This window comes from Pseudoliparis swirei, chromosome 9 (assembly GCF_029220125.1).
Source record: "Pseudoliparis swirei isolate HS2019 ecotype Mariana Trench chromosome 9, NWPU_hadal_v1, whole genome shotgun sequence".
Lineage (NCBI taxonomy): Eukaryota > Metazoa > Chordata > Actinopteri > Perciformes > Liparidae > Pseudoliparis > Pseudoliparis swirei.
The window spans coordinates 2745805-2764911 of record NC_079396.1 but is presented as its reverse complement, the minus strand read 5'-3'; the positions used below and the strand labels follow the sequence as shown (position 1 = coordinate 2764911).

Genomic DNA, 19107 nt, shown 5'->3' with positions numbered 1-19107 from the left:
CCATTTAGGAAGCAGGGAAGAGAAAAGTCCTGTACATATCCTCCTGGGAACTAAGGGAACTAGTCTTCCAAACTTCTTATTTTTTGTGTGATTTCCTGCCTATTTAGAGTTAAATTAAAATCTTACAATTCAAACATTTTAAAAATTATTTTAGATTTTAAAAAATGCTGTAAAACCCTTTTACAGCATGTCCGTATACTGTAGTGGACCACAGGAGCATTTTCGTGTGAAAAGACAGCCAAATATAGAAGATAAAACAAATATTAAATAGATATTAAACCAATAAAACATTCAACTTGATGATATAACTAAATCATGTATCTATCTGGATTGCTTGTAGGGTGGTTCACTATCTATTTAAACTGACCGCTTTGTCATTTTATGTTCAGAACTAGAACAGGTGTATTTATTTTAATTTGGATTACCTCAACTAATCTTTTTTTCATCATTCTTTTATTGTTCTTCATTTATTCTTTTGCATGTTAAAAAAAAATGGTGTTGATATTCCTGGAAGCATTTTCTGTATTTGGTAATCCAGAGGAATAATAATACAAACATGTACTATGACAACGATCATAAAAAAAGATAACGGATCATTAAAAGATATGTTGGGTTTTGACGCACAAGGCAGCTTTTTTTACGCAGCAATATTACGCAGATGGGCGGGTGTAGGGGAGGGGGGGGGGAGCTGGCTGTTTCAGACTGTGTGCATTCCGTGTGTGCGTGTGTGTGCGCGTGTGTGTGTGTGTGTGTGCGCGCGCTTGTTCCTCTTCTCACCAGCTCAGTCTGATGCGCACAGCTCAAACTTCCTTGTCCGAGCCCCAGTGCGCCGCGCCGCTCCCACCCGTCCGCATCTTGCAGCCTACAGCCGGGAGAGAAACAAACAACAACAACAACAACAACAACAACCACAACAACAACTAACAGAAAGTTCAGCGAAAGGATGGAGCCGACGGGCATGAAATGAGGATTATGCTGCAGGCTTATAAGAGCATATCTCCACGCGCACAGAAGTAACAGGCCAAGGGATCACGGTAAGTGTCCTCTTTGATCTGTGTGCGCGAGTCACAAGCAAGAAAAGCAAAAACACATAACGAATACAGATTGTGATGTTAATGTGTGGGAAATATTATAATAATAAGAAGGTTTTTTTTTCTTTGGCATGCAGTGTTCTTAACAAAAGGGATGCAAAAAAAAGAGGAACTTTAACGTCTTTGGGTCGAAACCGCCACCTCCTGCTGACGTCACTGCACAAATTATGCAAAAAGGAAATATGAAGAGAAAAAAAAGTTGGCTAAAAGTGAAGTGAAATTAACACACGTTCCTATGCCGGCGCTTCCCACCACTCTCATGCATTCTGCGCGTGCGCGAGAGTTATTTTTAGACTGACCATCTCAACCAAACCAGAAACCAGCACCAGTCGACTAGTTTCCGTTCTGCTACTTGCAGTCTCTGAGCATTATCTTTTCATTAGCTGTCCAATGGCCTCCGGCTCCCTGACAGCTCAGAGGAGCATCAGGCCCCCCTCTCACTGTTGGGGTGGAGCGCTCATGTACACTGCAGAAAGGCCGCCGTTGCCTCATACCGGTTGTTAAATTCCCCATTTGAGGGCTATTGCAACCCCCAAATTTCCCAATGACTCATCAACCAAGATGTGTCGCTGGACAGAAAAAGCAGAATTCGATTTTTTTTTTGGGACGATCCAACTTAAACGCAAAATACTTTCTAGAAATAAGTGAGGATGATCCAATATGTACAGTATATATATATATATATATATATGAAGTCCATGTATCCGATTCCTAGGGCGCTGGTACTAATTGTTATCTGCATATTCTCTCAATAACTGTCTCGTCTATATGGCAGGAAATAGTTTTTTTTAAATCATGCAAACATGTCATGCAGTACGATTATTAAAAGTCAAGCATGCAGAGATGGAGACGTCGTGCAGTCCAGAGTCATTTCCTGCTGATAAGTTACTGAATAACAATGCATGTGACTCTTCCTTTCTTTCTTTTGATGTGCCTGCCTGGCAGGTGACATGTTCATGGCCTGAGGCCGTATATCAAACAGGTACACACAGCCTGGCAGCCCACACAATGTGCATCTGCTTCAATATCAATCACTTCTCGTAACACACGACATGTTATGTAACACATTACTTGTTCCCATCTGTCGTGAGAGTCTCAGCTCTCATGTGTTAAACTAGTTTGCCGGTCTTTGGCATAGACGCTACAGGTGAAAGACTTTTTTCATTTTTTTATTGATCACTTTTTATTCTATTTTAATACATCATTATGAGAAAAAAAAATTAAACGAGGAGGAGAGACAGAAGCTCAGAACTGAAACTGTCGGCGTCGTCATAGCATGAGCGGGTTTCACCTCGCTCTGCTAACACCTTTCGGCACTAACAGCCCCAATTTATTGTCAGCACACAAAACAAATGTTTTGAATAAAGCGATGACGCGATGGCATTTTTTGCATCTGAAAGGTCAAAGGTCATCTTCACTGTGAACCGCGTAATGCGCTACAAAAAAACGTGCTGACATGCAGGAGGAAGGAGGTCGCTCCCTCTGGACTGAACCGTGAAGTTTGACACGATTTAGAAATCGTGTCGTTCGCTTTTCTTCCCGAGAGTTGAGACGACAAGACGGACGCCGCGAGACATCTTGGCACATGTTCAGTGGCGAGCTTTAGGAATACTGGTTATTGGATTCTCTTGGTTTTCGGCAGGGTTCAGACGAGCTGGTCGTTATGGTGAGCTTAGCATCTGTTAGCGCTAGCTCCATGTATTTAGCACACAGACGTCAGAAATGGTTGAAATAAACGTCAAATGATTGTGTTGATATTGTGTTTTCCAGTCAGAGTTTTAATTGACGTGAAGCCATTAAGCAACAATTTTTTTTAAACAGTTCCACCATAGACTTAAATGGGAAAAGAGATATCTATAAATCATCAAAGCCCCAGTCTGCCATCTTTAAAAACCTTTTATTTGCCTACACATTGTTTTTATTGGCTGGCCTCCGTGATGGAGTCCCAATGGATCTCACTGTCTTCCATTGAAAGTCTCCTTTTCCATTGAGGCTTAATGGAACGTAGAGTTTCCCTTGACGTGCATTGTAGCTGCTTTACTCGCCGACTGAGTTGAATCAATGACAGCTGGGTTTATTTTTCTTTCCAGTTGCCAAACTAGGGCAATGTGTTACCACCAGCCTAATGCTGACTGACCTCCATTTTGTGTCAGAGTAAACCCAACGGGGACTCGACGATTCAATACGTGCGCCCGAACAATTAGACGCCTAAAGAGGAACTTTTTGAAAAAGAGAAGAAGAGAAAAAAAGGAAGCAAATATGTTGATGTTGACCTCTGGAACACCAGAACTTCCTGCGTCTGAACGTCCAAATGAACAAATGTTTCCACTGCTCGCCACCGAGCTGCGGTGCGTGATTACGGCTCATTACTGTCGATTTTCATGAAAGAGATGCAGAAACATTTCAAGTTTAAAGGGATTTGAAATGCATGGACTGAGGACGTCCGGCATCTTCTGTTGTGTTGGATCGTTCCACAGCAGGGGTGTGAAACTCATGTTCACCGTGGGCCACATCCGCATCATGGCCGCCCTCTTAAAGGGCCGGAAACACTTTCGAAGCTCCTCGAACATATTGTTAAATAACTGTCTTTGCTTTTGATTATTGTTTATTTGAGTTTAGATACATTGTACATAAGAAAATGTCTCTAACATTACAACATAAATCCATTTAATTTGAAACCTTCAAAATAAAAGCACGGCAATTTTGTTTTCAATTTCTTTAAGAAAAGGTGATCACATGTCTTTCAAGCCGTCAGGGGCCACATAAAAAGATGCGGCGGGCCGGATTTGGCCCGCGGGCCTCGTGTTTGACACCTGTGTTCTACAGTGCCATGTGATTTAGGCAACCATAGGAGTTATGTCCACAGTTTATGATAAACACGTGTACGAAACACAACTTATATTGTCCGTCACAGACTCCCTCTTTGTTCTCGCTTCTCTTGAAACCTCGTTCCAGATAACCGGCCTCACATTTACATGAGGACACACAGTCGGGCTTCTGTGTGAAAGAAGGAAAAAGCTAAAGTATTCCAGAGTTTCTGCTGATGAATAATTTATCTTGTTGAACGGTGGATGGGAAGAACTTATGTGTTCATTCTTGTAATATCTTTATCGATAAATATGACTTTATATGACTTTTTAGACTCATATGTCTCAGTTTTTTTATAGTTCTTAATTTACCATTTATATGTTGTCTAAATGTTCTTTGCTGTTAGCTGTTTTGCACTTTATTACTAGTATTATTATTAATACACCTCACTTTATGTTGGACGGCTTGAAAGTCATGCGATCATCTTTTCTTAAAGAAATTGAAGAAACATTTCCCATGCTTTTATTTTGAAGGTTTCAAATTAAATGGATTTATGTTGTAATATTAGAGACATTTTCTTACGTACAATATATTTACACTCAAATAAACAATAATCAAAAGCAAAGAGAGTTATTTAACAGTATGTTTATTGTCACTTGTGACAATAAAGATGAGTTTGACCTTTTTTGACTTATTGATTATTTATCTGTGAAAGCTTTTGAAGTCAGAGTGAACACCAACAATGTCGAGGTTTCAGACGCTTTCCCCTGAAATAGTCTTGATCTTCCAGTGAACTAAAGTGAAGAATATCTACATCAACTTCCTCTGATTACACTCTCGCCACCCAATATTAGGGACTTAAAAAAGAAGACATTTAAGCAGCAGCCTCAGAGAGATAAGAGGCCTCGGCCGGAAGCCTCATGAGAACGAGTCTCTCTCGTTGTTGTTGGTATCCAGCTTCTGTTCACAGCTTCAGTCCACAGGAAAAGAAACTGTGTGGCCTTGAAGAGTGAAACGATGCAAACAAGGAAGTCCGATCGCATAGACGTCTATGGGGAGATGAGCCTCCTTCCCTCGGTCGACTGATATGATCGTTATGATCTCCGCCTGGAGGGGCGTGTGATCGGACACGAGACGCCGTGGCGTTGCTACGTCGGTATCAGATTACATCTACGAACCAATCTTGTCTCTTTCCTACCTTCCTTTCCTTCCTTCCTTACTTGCCTCCTTGACTAGCGTCCTTCCCTTCCTTCCTTTCTTACCTCCTTTCCTTCCTTTCTTGCCTCTTTGCCTAGCTTCCTTCCTACCTTTCCTACCTTTCCTTCCTCCCTTTACTTCCTCCCTTCCCTTCCTTCCTTCATTGGCTCCTTTACTTCCTTCATTTCTTACCTCCTTTCCTTGCTCCCTCCCTTCCTTTCTTACCTCCTTTCCTTCCTACCTTTCCTTCCTCCCTTCCTTCCCTTCCTTTCTTACCTCTTTTCCTTCCTTCCTTCCTTGCCTAGCTTCCTTCCTCCCTTCCTTTCCTTCCTTCCTTTCATACCTCCTTCCCTTCCTACCTTTCCTTCCTCCCTTCCTTCACTTCCTTTCTTACCTCTTTTCCTTCCTTCCTTCTTTGCCTAGCTTCCTTCCTCCCTTCCTTCCTTCCTTTCATACTTCCTACCTTTCCTTCCTCCCTTCCTTTTTTACCTCTTTTCCTTCCTTCCTACCTTGCCTAGCTTCCTTCCTCCCTTCCTTTCCTTCCTTCCTTCCTTTCATACTTCCTACCTTTCCTTCCTCCCTTCCTTTCTTACCTCTTTTCCTTCCTTCCTACCTTGCCTAGCTTCCTTCCTCCCTTTCCTTCCTTCCTTCCTTCCTTGCCTAGCTTCCTTCCTACCTTTCCTTCCTCCCTTCTTACCTTATCCGATTGCTTGATTTTTCTTTCAGTTTTCTCTTTTCTTTCTTCATCCTGTCTTTCAAAGCTATCTGCTAAGAAAAGTTCCCGCCTCAATATTGATCCGCCATCGTTTCGTCGTCATGACGACGGGCCGTCGCCGCACAAACTGCAATCACGATCCTTTACATCTGCATGAAGAAAAGGGACTCGCGCTCCATGGACTCCTCGTCGTGTTTGCCCATCGTAGAGGTCAAAGGTCACGTAATACTTGAACAGCGTTTCTGTCTCACACGCTTCCCCAACGACTGCACGATCAGAGCATGTTCCTGACTCGTCAACCTGCGTACGCCTCCAGATCGTGGAATATGCCGACTACCAACTACGCCATTGCCCTGCTGAGACTCCGCCCACTGCTGAGACTCCGCCCACTGTTGAGACTCCGCCCACTCCTCCTCTCTACCTCCATCTGCCTGATGGATCGTGGAGGTCTCCATCGTGGAATATGCCGACGACCAACTCTTCCGACACTCTGTCGTATTCATTGTGTTGTTCCTGTGTTTTAATGTGTGTGTAATGATTCCTTCTGGTCACATGACATCTATGACACCTGTCCATCCTGGAGAGGGATCCTCCTCTGTTGCTCTCCTGAAGGGTTCTTACCTTTTTTGCCCGTGAAGGGTTGTTTGGGAGTTGTTCCTGATCCGATGTGAGGTCAAAGGTCAAAGGTCAGGGATGTCTATGTGTACAGATTGTAAAGCCCTCTGAGGGGAATTTGTAATTTGTGAAAATGGGCGATACAAATGAACTGAATGTAATTGAATACAGCAGGAGCGCCTCCAGCGCCCTCGGGCCCTCACTGTCCTGCTGTTGCCTCCTCCGCTGCAGGAGGTGCTATGGGCTGTGTGGGCTCCAAGCAGGAGCAGGAGGCTCTGGGCAAGGAGACGGCCGGCGACGACCAGGAGAGCCAGGCGCTGGCGGCGCACTACGTCAAAGACCCCACGGCGGCCATCGCCGGAACCAAGGCTGTGAGTAATGAAGCAGAGAGAAGTTAGCATCTACACTTGGCTTCCCCCAAAACATTATTCCTAAAACAACTTCTACCCCCAACTGTGACACGCCCTTACGTGGGAGTATTCAAAACAGCAGTAGCAATATAAACTAATATATATATATGTATAAATACTCTATTACAAGCCAAAGTTACGTGAATACATCAACAGTCAAATGACTAGAAGTAAAAGTTCAGTCTTTTCGTTTTGGGGGTGATACTCGAGGATTTTACCTCTAAAGGTTGCACACTTTGCCCAGTCGAGGGGAATGTGTTGTAAAAAATAGTAAAATTTCAAAAAGTCAAATTTCCTTATTCAAAATCTTGATTCTGTGAAACTAGAGAAGAATTATGAACAAGATACGCCAAGTGTAAAAGGTATGAAGGAAGCTAGGCATGGAGGCGAGGGAGGGGGTAAGAAAAGAAGGAAGGAAGGAGGGAAAAGAGGAAGGGGAGGAAGGGAGGAAGGAAAGGTAGGAAGGAAGGAAAGGAGGTAAGAAAGGTAGGAAGGAAAGGAGGCAATGAAGGAAGGGAAGGGAGGAAGTAAAATGTATAAGGGAGGTAGGCATGGAGGCAAGGAAGGAAGGGAGGGGGTAAGAAAAGAAGGAAGGAAGGAGGGAAAAGAGGCAAGGAAAGAAGAGGAGGAAGGGATGAAGGAAAGGTAGGAAGGAAGCTAGGCAAAGAGGCAATGAAGGAAGGAATGGAAGGGAGGAAGTAAAAGGTATGAAGGAAGATAGGCATGGAGGCAAGGAATTGAGGGAGGGGGTAAGAAAAGAAGGAAGGGAGGAGGGAAAGGAGGCAAGGAAGTAAGGGGAGGAAGGAAAGGTAGGAAGGAAGCTAGTCAAGGAGGCAAGTAAGGAAGGAAGGAGGTAACCATGACGGAGAGTAGATTATGAGTGAGCGTGCGTCAGGAATGATTGGCGGATGTATAATAAATAAACTTCCTGACTGAAGTTACACGAGAGCTTCATGATAAAAATGTATAATAATAAAGGAGGAGAGGAAACACGACTCCGCGGCATCGGTTAACGACCGCGGTCTGCCTCTCGGAGACGAAGTGCTCATAAACGGTGTCCCTGCTTGTTTGCACACCGGCCAGACTTTGATCGCTGTAGCGGCTTCCTGTGAGCAGGCCGCCATGTCGGAGGAAGAGGAAGTGACACGAGCGAAGAGACGGTGTTATCTCTCAGGGGTCTGCATGTGTCCGGGTAGCTTCTAGGTACCTCCACTGCGATAAGAAAACGTCCTTCCTTACAAAACGTCTGTTTTATTCAGCAGCAATTCGATTTTTTTAATTACCGCCTTTTTTATTTCGATTTATATTTAGCATTTTTCTGACGGTCGTGTTTTATGGGGCTACTTCTGGTTTTGGTTGTTTGTTGTCGGTTGTGTGTATTGTTGTCTGTGTGACTTTTTGGTGGCATAGCACTGGGTATTTATACAAGTTTAATAATAAAATCTATTAAAGCTGAATTTGAGATTAAAATCATTAAAAGTACAGAACATATACAGAGCATTGTTTTAAGTCATATTTTGAGTCAATGAAGGAAAACTTCGTCCTGCTTTGGAAAATCCAAAAATGACAATTTCAGTTTAAAGTTAAAGATGTCCATGTCATATACAAAGTAATGAAATCTGCGTTGCTTCATATTAATATTATAACAATAGTAAAGAAAAAATAAAACGTGTTGCTTTTCGTGGCTGGGTTGACTCCCAAGGCTCTCATCGGTGTACTTTTCCGACATCTGAAGTCGGACGTTTTAAGGCACGAGCTAGCATTGCACTGACCAAGCAATCCCCCCCCCCCCCCCCAAGGAAAATCTTCTCATTTCGAATCAACCAAACTGGAGGGGGGGGGGGGTTGACGGTCTCCTCTTGGCCACCTGGAGTTGTCTGATTTTCCCAGCTGCTCCTGAACGCATCATCTCACTCTTCCGGTAAGCTTTGGTTGCCAGCTCAACAGCGAGCATGACTTCTTCTTCTCCCTCCTCTTGCTCAGTGTGTCTCATGTATAGTTATCCCCTGCCTCCTTAATGATAACGATACATGCAACAAGTGTAGTTTATTTGCTAGGTTGGAGGCAGGTCTGGATGGTTGGGTAACTGTAGTTTTCCTGCTCAGCGACACACCCGCTGAGGAACACAGCTCTATAGTCAGGGGACCAGAGTAGTCTTGTTTGAAGCTGCTGGCTAAGGATAAGCGGAGATACAGTCAGATTGTAAACTCACTAAAATTAATGTGGAATCGTCCCAAATTTGCAGACAGACTTTCAACCGCTGGCTGTCGAGGTGGTGCCCAAGACAACTGGAAGACTTTCTGGGAAAACCTGATCTGATGAGGAGAGACGGCATCCATCCCAATATGACCAAGTTGATCACCGGACTTAATCTATGACAACCCAGGGTTCAGATCAGGAACCGGGAGCAGAGTTGTAGTTTAACACCCTTCTCTGCTCTTCCATTCGAGCAGTTACCCACCCTTGACTTTAGAGTAGAGACTGTGTCTGTCCCAATTAAATAAATCAAAAGTAAGCAGAAGAGACAATAACCTTATACAAGTTAACACAATTATTTCAGCAGTGCAACAAAATAGGTCTATTAAATGTGGTCTCCTAAATATTCGATCTCTGTCATCTAAAGCTGTGTTACTGAATGATTTAATATCAGATAATCACATTGATTTATGTTGCCTAACTGAAACCTGGCTGAGCCATGAAGAATATGTCTGCCTGAATGAATCGACTCCTCCAAGTCATATGAATCGAGCCTATTAATTAATCCTCAACCAAAATTACACTACACCTCATTTGAAAGCCTTGTTCTTAGTCTTTCACATCCAACCTGGAAAACACTACAGCCAATTCAATTTGTGATTCTGTACCGCCACCAGGTCCATATTCAGAGTTTATATCTGAATTCTCAGAATTTATATCAAGTTTGGTTCTTAAAACCGATAAAGTTATTATTGTTGGAGATTTTAATATCCATGTGGATGTTGATAATGATTGCCTTAGTGCTGCATTCATCTCCTTGTTGGACTCGATTGGCTTCTGTCAGAGAGTACAGAAACCCACTCACAGCTTTGGCCACACGCTTGATCTTGTTCTTACTTATGGCGTTGACATTGAGCATTTGAACGTCTTCCCACAGAATCCTCTTCTGTCAGACCACAACCTCATAACTTTTGAATTTATACTCAAAAGTTTCTACACTAGATGTCTAACTGATAGTCAATTCCTTCTGTATTTCAATATAACAGAGGACTCCTGGTCTAACTTTAGTCCGTCCCAGATTGATCATCTTGTTGACAGTGCCATAGGCTCTCTGAGAATGACACTGTCTGAAGAAGAAGACAGTGAGGAAGAGGAGGTTTGCTCCTGGTATAACCCTCAGACCAGATAGTCTTAAAACATATAAGAAGGCCTGCCAGAGCAGCCTATTACTCATCAATAATAGAAAAAATAAAACAACCCCAGGTTTCTCTTCAGCACTGTAGCCAGGCTGACAGAATAAACCTTAGTGGTAATGACTTTATGAACTTCTTTAATGAAAAGATTTTAACTATTAGGGACAAGATTAATAATCTCTTGCCCATAACCAGTGCCAATCTGTCCTCAAGTGGAATGGCCTTGGAAACCGCTGTATGCCCTGGTGTATATTTGAGGGTTTTCTCCTATCAACCGTGACCAATTATTTTCAACGGTTTCTACCTGTCTCTTGGACCCCATCCCGACGAGGCTGCTTAAAGACGTTTTGCCTTTAATTGGCGGCTCTCTATTAGATATTATCAATGTGTCTCTGCTAACAGGCCCACACTCCTTCAAGGTGGCTGTTATTAAACCTCTCCTGAAGAAGCCCACTCTGGATCCAGAGGTATTGGCTAACTACAGACCGATCTCTAACCTCCCTTCCTCTCCAAGATCCTTGAGAAAGTGGTCGCAAATCAGTTGTGCGACTTTCTACATCATAATAGTTTATTTGAGAAATTTCAATCAGGATTTAGAAAACACCACAGCACCGAGACGGCACTGGTGAAAATTACAAATGACCTCTTAATGGCAGCAGATAAAGGACTCCTCTCTGTCCTGGTCTTGTTAGACCTTAGTGCTGCATTCGACACCATTGACCATGACATCCTGTTACAGAGACTGGAGCAGTCGATTGGCATTTCAGGCACGGCACTAATTTGGTTTAAATCCTATTTATCAGATCGATCTCAGTTTGTATTGATAACCACCAACGTTAATCACGGAGTTCCACAAGGTTCTGTGCTTGGACCAATTTTATTTACCTTATACATGCTTCCTTTGGGCAATATTATCAGGAAACACTCCATAAACTTTCATTGTTATGCAGATGACACTCAACTATATTTATCGATAAAACCAGAGGAGAGCAACCAACTCTGTAAAATTCAAGCATGTCTTAAAGACATAAAACATGGATGACCTGCAACTTCTTGATGTTAAACTCAGACAAAAGAGATCAATTATCTGGTGATGTGGATTCTGTAGACGGCATTGCCCTGGCATCCAACACCACTGTAAAGAATCTTGGCGTTATCTTTGATCGGGACTTGTCCTTTAACTCCCACGTAAGCAAATCTCAAGGACTGCATTCTTTCATCTACGTAATATTTCAAAATCAGGCACATCTTGTCTCAAAAGATGCAGAAAGAGACTGGATTACTGCAACTCCTTATTATCAGGCTGCTCTAATAAATCTCTTAGGTCCCTCCAGTTGATCCAGAATGCTGCAGCTCGTGTTCTCACTAAAACTAAGAAAAGAGATCACATCACTCCTGCACTAGCTGCTCTGCACTGGCTCCCAGTAAAATCAAGAATCACTTTTAAAATTCTTCTTAACCTACAAAGCCTTGATTGGTGATGCTCCATCATATCTTAAGGAGCTTGACTACTTGTAGTTCCTAGAGTCTTAAAAGTAGAATGGGAGCCAGAGCCTTTAGTTATCAAGCTCCTTTTATGGAACCAGCTTCCAATTTCAGTCCGGGAGGCAGACACAGTCACCTCGTTTAGAGTAGACTTAAGACCTTCCTCTTGACAGAGCTTATAGTTAGGGCTGAATCAGGTTTGCCCTGGTCCAGCCAGGATGCACTGAGTACCTATCTCCTCTTTTTTCTCTCGATGAATTTTCATCTCTCAATCACACGTTACTAACTCTGCTTTCTCCCGAAGTATCTGCCTGATGGAAATTCCTGCTCATGACTACGCCACTGTCCTGTTGAGACCCTCCTCCCCACCGCCATCTGCCTGATGGATCGTGGAGGTCTCCATCGTGGAATATGCCTACTATGAACTATTCATACACTCTGTCATATTCATTGAATGTATTTTAACTCTAAATCTGTCCTTCTGTACACATTACATCTATTGCATCTGTCCATCCTAGGAGAGGGATCCTCCTCTGTTGCTCTCCTCCAGGTTTCTTCCTTTTTCCCCTGAAGGGTTATTTGGGAGTTTTCCTGGTCCGATGTGAGGTTTTGGGGCAGGGATGTCTATGTGTACAGATTGTAAAGCACTCCGAGACAAATTTGTAATTTGTGAAATTGGGCTATACAAATAAACTGAATTGAATTGAATTGAATACCACCGCATGTCTTTCTCTCTACAGAGCAAAATGGCGTCCAATTCAAACTCTTCAGACGGTGAGTCACGATCTTTATCTCCCCATTGCAAACTGTACCTGCTTTTGTATGTCACTAACAAACCACTAACACCACCCCCCCCCCCCCCCCACACACACACACACACACACACACACCTTTCAAACACCACCACAGTCTTGAAACTAAGGCCTCCTAAACAAGACTCTTATTATCATCAGGCACACCAGGAAGTCAGTTACATGGCCGAAGCCCCGGGGAACTCGAGATAGCCGTGGTTCACGCTTAAATATACAAATGTCGACTTATACCGGCCAAAAAATAAATAAAAACACATGCTTGGTTTCAACTGCACAGTTTAAGGTTCTCCAGAGTTTGGTTTTCACGTTGTTCGGTGGGCCGTGTGCTTCCGCAGGAGAGAGCGTCGTCATGGCGCTGTTCGACTACGAGGCCATCCACAACGGCGACCTCGGCTTCAAGAAGGGGGATAAGCTCCAGATCCTGGAGGAGTGAGTGTGACGGATACGAGGAGCAAATTCATGACCTAGCTGCCGGCTTAAAAGGCAAGCGTTGGGACTCGGCCGAAACCCGGAGCCAGTGTGGAGACCGATGAAGACAAGAGCAGCCGTAACTCAGATTAGTACCGTAACGTTGATTGCAAGTCTTGCATTCATAAAAGTAGGCCAACAAATAATAAATTTGCCATTATAACCATGTTTAAGCTAGTTCGTAGCTAGCGCTAGCTCGTAGCTTGTGGCTAGGAGCTCGACAGTCTGACAGGCCGAAGAGGTTTTTAATGTCCTCATTGTGCTTTTTTTATTTTAAGTATTGGTTCAGGCACCGGTAGCGTTTTAAAAGTACCGGTTTAGCACCGGTGTCGGAAAAAACCCAAACGATACCCATCCCTAGTCATACCTCTCTCTCTCTCTCTCTCCAGATCGGGGGAGTGGTGGAAGGCTAAGTTGATCAGCTCGGGTCAGGAGGGCTTCATCCCCAGTAACTACGTGGCCAAAGACACGCTGGAGGCCGAGGAGTAAGCGTACATACGTGTGCAGCGTCGGCTAACGTAGTGCGCCGTACCTTCGATGCCACCTCTCCGTGTCTCGAGGCTAACGGGTCTGTTTCCTGTCGTTCAGGTGGTTCTTCAAGGGCGTGAGCAGGAAAGATGCCGAGAGGCAGCTGCTGGCCCCCGGGAACAAAACGGGCTCCTTCATGATCCGAGACAGCGAGACCACCAAGGGTGAGGTCAAAGGGTCAGGATTCAGAGTCATTGTGAAGTGAAACCCCTCCCACTCCGTAGAAATGAGACTGCAGAGCGCAGCGGTTCTCAAACTGTGGGGAGCGTCCCTCTAGTGGGGCGCAGTGGTACTACAGGAGGAAATGCACAAAGACCTTTTATTGAGAACTTCACATATTACACACGTTCAAAGTACACATAAGACATGAATAAATACATGTTGAGATGTCTGTACCTTCGTCTTCGTGTACATGTTTGCGTTACGCCGTTAGCAAAACGCTGATTCTCTGAGTTTTGCAAAAAGCCATTCTCCGTTTCTGTTGTTTCCCTTCAAAATAAAAGCTCATCCTTGAGCATGAGTTGAGTGGCTGAATCAAGCCTGCAACCCCGTTGAAAAAAAGATACTAATAAAACATGACACACATACCTGCACTCATTTTGTTTTGCGCCGGTTGCACATTATTGTTTTAAAAATGTATGCAGTGTAAAACTCTTTATTGTCAAATACTTTTTCACAAGTTGCACTTATTGTTATTATCTTGAAAATACATCCAGTGCATTAAGCTATTTTTTTGCCAGTGTGTTTTTTTGCTCATATATAACTTTATTTGCATTGTTCTACAAAGTGATTGCAATTTTCTGTATTATAATATTTTTAAAAGGACAGATGGGGGGGGGGGTGCTAGTGACTATTTTTTTGCTCCGTCCCGATGCGCGCAGACCGGCGTCGGAGCTCTGCAGCGACCGCGATCGACCTATCGATCGGCGTATTGAGCACCCCTGCATTCAAGCATTAAATAGCCGAGAGTTTTTTTCAGCGTGAGGAATACGATGTGTGGCGGGAGTGCGTGAGTTAAGACCGAAATGCGTGAGTCTCACGCTCAATGCGTGAGACTTGAGAGCCCTGTATATATATATTTTGTATCTCTCTGTTGTGAGTTCCCCAAATTTATGGAAGTACAATACTAAATTATTGGAGTTCCCCTTTAAGTGTTGCTGGGCAGGAAGTATTATATATAGATATTTCTAAAAGACCCAACATCTGAAAATACATGTTTAGATAAAAAATACTAAACATGTTTTTTTTAAACATCCAGTTCACGGGTCTTCTCTCTGTTCCAGGCAGCTACTCCTTGTCCGTGAGGGACGGCGACCCCAAGGTCGGCGACACGGTCAAACATTACAAGATCCGAACGCTGGACAACGGAGGATTCTACATCTCTCCGCGCAACACCTTCACCACCCTGCAGGAGCTGGTCGGCCATTACAAGAGTGAGTTCACTGAGCTCAGCCTCCTCTTGTTCAGTCATTATAATAATAATAATAATGTTAATTTAGACTTCTATATTGCTTTTCTAGTACACAAAGACTCTTAAAGAGCACACATGGGGTTCTCAGTAACCAGTAAGGGGATCAGTTTTTTAAATTTTAATACATATATATATTCAGTTGGGTCTGTGTCCCCCCACTAACTATGAGCGCCCTCTCCTGGTCAACTTCGAAAGATTTGTTAAATAATATACTTTTCTCGTAAATATGAACAAAATAGTGCAGATTTGTATTGTATAAAGAAATGTGATAAAATTGAAGTTTTTGCATTAAATATTTGTATGAACTTTTCGGATAGTACTGTATTTTGTTGTTGTTGCACATTTCTATTGTAAAAAGACATTTAATAAATGTAAGTTTTATTATTTTTCCGTTTACTCCAGAGCAGGGAGATGGCCTCTGCCAGAACCTGACCAGCCCGTGCCTGAGCCCCAAACCGGAGAAGCCGTGGGAGAAAGACGCCTGGGAGATCCCCAGATCGTCGCTCAAGCTGGAGAAGAAGCTCGGCGCCGGCCAGTTCGGAGAAGTCTGGCTGGGTGAGACGGGTCCAGATGTTCTGACGGTCCGGCCGTGAAGCCGGCGACTCCTTTTCTAATCCCGACGCGCTGTGATTTCGCCCTCAGCCACGTACATGAAGCACACCAAGGTGGCGGTGAAGACCATGAAGCCCGGCACCATGTCGGTGGAGGCCTTCATGGCCGAGGCCAACCTGATGAAGAGCCTGCAGCACGACAAGCTGGTCCGCCTCAACGCCGTGGTCACCATCGAGGAGCCCATCTACATTATCACCGAGTTCATGGAGAAAGGTGTGTGTGTGTGTGTGTGTGTGTGTGTGTGTGTGTGTGTGTGTGTGTGTGTGTGTGTGTGTGTGTGTGTGTGTGTGTGTGTGTGTGTGTGTGTGTGTGTGTGGTCACCATCTACATCATCACTGACTTCATGGAGAAAGGTGTGTGTGTGTGCGTGTATGTATATATTCCTTCTAAATGGCAGTGTGTGTGTGTGTGTGTGTGTGTGTGTGTGTGTGTGTGTGTGTGTGTGTGTGTGTGTGTGTGTGTGTGTGTGTGTGTGTGTGTGTGTGTGTGTGTGTGTGTGTGTGTGTGTGCCCACAGGTAGTTTATTAGACTTCTTGAAGAGCGATGAGGGAAACTGCGTCAAGCTCCCAAAGCTCATCGACTTCTCCGCCCAGGTGAGAGTGAGCGTCGCTGTCGCTCGCCGGACCAGATCTCGCGTGGTTGTTTTTGTGTATTTATGTCAGCGCGTCCTTTTGTGTGTCTGCAACGAGCCGCATGCGAGTACACAAATCAATCAACAAGAGTTGGACCCTCTGTTTGTAAGGTTGGTCAGAGAATGATGGACGCTACTGACTGCGAGGAGAGCAACGGCCCTTAAAGCAGGGAGACGTAAAGCTAACACTGAACAACAGGAGCATCCTGCTTAACGTGATATCCTGAAAGGGTTTTTTATTTACTTAAAAGGTTCAGTAGCATCTAGCGGGGGGGGGTTTGCAAACAGGCGGCAACCTCCGGTTCCTAAAAAGTGAAGCGAATGCTAAGTTTGCTTAAACCTGCATTCTCTCTACTGGCCACCAGGGGGCGACTCCTGCCAAGAAAGAAAATCTGGTTGTAAAAAAAAAGTGTGAAGATGAACGAATTAATGAATTAACTTTATCTCTGGATTCCTTCCCTGAGTAAACATCGTAGACATGAGCGTTTGGTGTTGATCTCTAGCTTCAAGGAAATTATGAATAAAAATGGTTCTTTAAGGCACCATTTATGGTTCCACAAAGATCCTTTCAAACCAGGGTTCTTTAAAGAACCATTTCTTTAAAGAGTTTTTCAGAGAACCTATAAAGGTGTCACATTCGAATATTCATCCGATTAATTCAATCACATCCAGTACACATATATACGTCTATATATGGTGCTTGGGTTGATGTTTTTCATTGCCAGTGATACTTTCTATTGGTGACTATGTTCTGATTGTTTTACATGGACTCATTTGTCCAGACCGCCGAGGGTATGGCCTACATCGAGCAGAGGAACTACATCCACCGAGACCTCAGGGCGGCCAACATCCTGGTCAACAAGGCTCTGGTGTGCAAAATCGCCGACTTTGGCCTCGCCCGCATCATCGAAGACAACGAGTACACGGCCAGAGAAGGTATGGCGCGTCATCAGTGTCATCAGTAGAAGTGATCAGGAACCGGGGGAACCCGGAACTCATGAAACGGGAGCGGTCGACGGTTTCATCAGTTCTCCGGCACATACAGCCAGTTGCTGTATGAACCAGGGTTCTTTAAGGCACCATTTCTGGTTCCACAAAGAACCTTTCAAACCAGGGTTCTTTAAAGAATCATGTCCTTAAAGAGTTCTTCAAAGAACCTATGAAGGTGTCTCAAAGAACCCTTAAAACACGGTTCTTTAAGGCACCATTTTTGGTTCCACAAAGAACCTTTCAAACCAGGGTTCTTTAAAGAACCATGTCCTTAAAGAGTTCTTCAAAGAACCTATGAAGGTGTCTCAAAGAACCTTTAAAACATGGTTCTTTAAGGCACCATTTTTGGTTGCACAAAGAACCTTTCAAACCAGGGTTCTTTAAAGAACCATGTCTTTAAAGAGTTCTTCAAAGAACCTATAAAGGTGTCTCAAAGAACCTTTCAAACCAGGGTTCTATGAGCATGGACCTAACATTGTTCCTTGACTGTATTTTTTTCCATCTTTCCCTACAACCCAGGAGCCAAATTCCCCATCAAGTGGACGGCCCCTGAGGCCATCAACTACGGCTCTTTCACCATCAAATCTGACGTCTGGTCCTTCGGCATCTTGCTGACTGAGATCATCAGCTATGGACGCACGCCGTACCCGGGTAAGAGGATCACCGGGGTCGGCTCTGATGCAGAACCCTTGTGAGGAGCCAAGGCCCATCCGGCCTCTCCTAACCCGATTACATGCTACTGTTTTCAGGGATGACCAACCCGGAAGTGATCCGCGCCCTGGAGAAGGGCTACCGAATGCAGCGCCAGGACAGCTGTCCCGCCGAACTCTATGAAATCATGCTGGAGTGCTGGAAGAACAAGCCCGAGGACCGGCCCACCTTCGACTACCTGCAGAGCGTCCTGGAGGACTTCTACACCGCCACAGAGAGCCAGTACCAGCAGCAGCCATGAGGCGGGACACCCACAGACATGTTCTTATCTATATATTGTAGGAAGCTAAGGATCACTTCTCCTCACTTTTTTATATTTTCATTGGGCGCTCTTCACTAGCATTTGAAATGATCATAACCACACTATAAGTAATAAGGAAGAGGGAAAATACAGAAACAATGGGAACGCTTTCTACGACGCCCATGCCAATAATGCATTATAACCATGCTTGTATTGTACAGAATGTACAGCAATGCACCATTTTAATTATAAGCACTCATAAGTATTCATAATGCTTTACAGTGTGGCACGGTTGCCATGAAGGAGTTATTTATAAATGCTTATAACAGTGTTATAAATAGTTTATAACATATGCTTATGATGCATTATATACATGGCATCATAGGAAGTGTCAATGAATAATGTATACATTTATCATTCATTACTACACAATATTAGAAAAGGTTTTTCCTAAACAAAAAAAGAAAAAGATAAAAAGCCATACCACTTTTCTACCATCATCCCTCTTATTATGTGTGTATAGTCCCTAATATTGTACAAGCTTTGAAAGTGTTTTACATAATATGTACTGTAAAAAATTATGCAGGAGTCTTCACTGTACGGCACATGCTATATGACGTCTATATAATAAAAATAATAATAAAGACTGGATTTAGTTATTGTGCTCCCATCAAAGGAAGGTGGAGCGGTGGACTTTACAAAGTGCAAGATACACTGTATGGCTGATGTTTGCTTAAATCTTCTATTTATATTCCATAAATGTTCCAGAACGATGTGGCTTGAAGTGAGCGTGACCACTTTGTTGTACCTTTTTCTGTCTCTCAATATTTCTGATATAGTACACAAATAAATCAAATTATTTAAGAATAGGGTTTTAACATGACGAGATATTTATTGATAATGCTTGTTGATCCTTTTGTGTAAGATTAGTGT

At 43.6% G+C, this 19107-nt stretch overlaps 1 protein-coding gene across 1 annotated transcript; it reads left to right on the top strand.

Annotated features, from left to right (window-relative positions):
- Positions 1–811: 811 nt before the first annotated feature.
- hck (HCK proto-oncogene, Src family tyrosine kinase) lies at positions 812–18820 on the top strand. The gene is made up of 13 exons (XM_056422705.1): positions 812–1034; positions 6658–6797; positions 12451–12484; positions 12858–12951; positions 13380–13475; positions 13579–13682; positions 14802–14951; positions 15392–15544; positions 15632–15814; positions 16118–16194; positions 17015–17168; positions 17742–17873; positions 17972–18820. Exons 2-13 carry the CDS (start codon positions 6666–6668, stop codon positions 18172–18174), a joined length of 1512 nt encoding a protein of 503 aa, XP_056278680.1. The 5' UTR covers positions 812–1034; positions 6658–6665; the 3' UTR covers positions 18175–18820.
- The last annotated feature ends 287 nt before the right edge of the window (positions 18821–19107 follow it).

Bases quoted from the DNA above. Each gene is read 5' to 3' on its own strand.
- hck (XM_056422705.1), top strand. From the start codon at position 6,666: ATGGGCTGTGTGGGCTCCAAGCAGGAGCAGGAGGCTCTGGGCAAGGAG. The intron at 6,798-12,450 runs GTGAGTAATGAA...TTCTCTCTACAG, and splicing joins CCATCGCCGGAACCAAGGCT to AGCAAAATGGCGTCCAATTC. The intron at 15,545-15,631 runs GTGAGACGGGTC...TTTCGCCCTCAG, and splicing joins GTTCGGAGAAGTCTGGCTGG to CCACGTACATGAAGCACACC.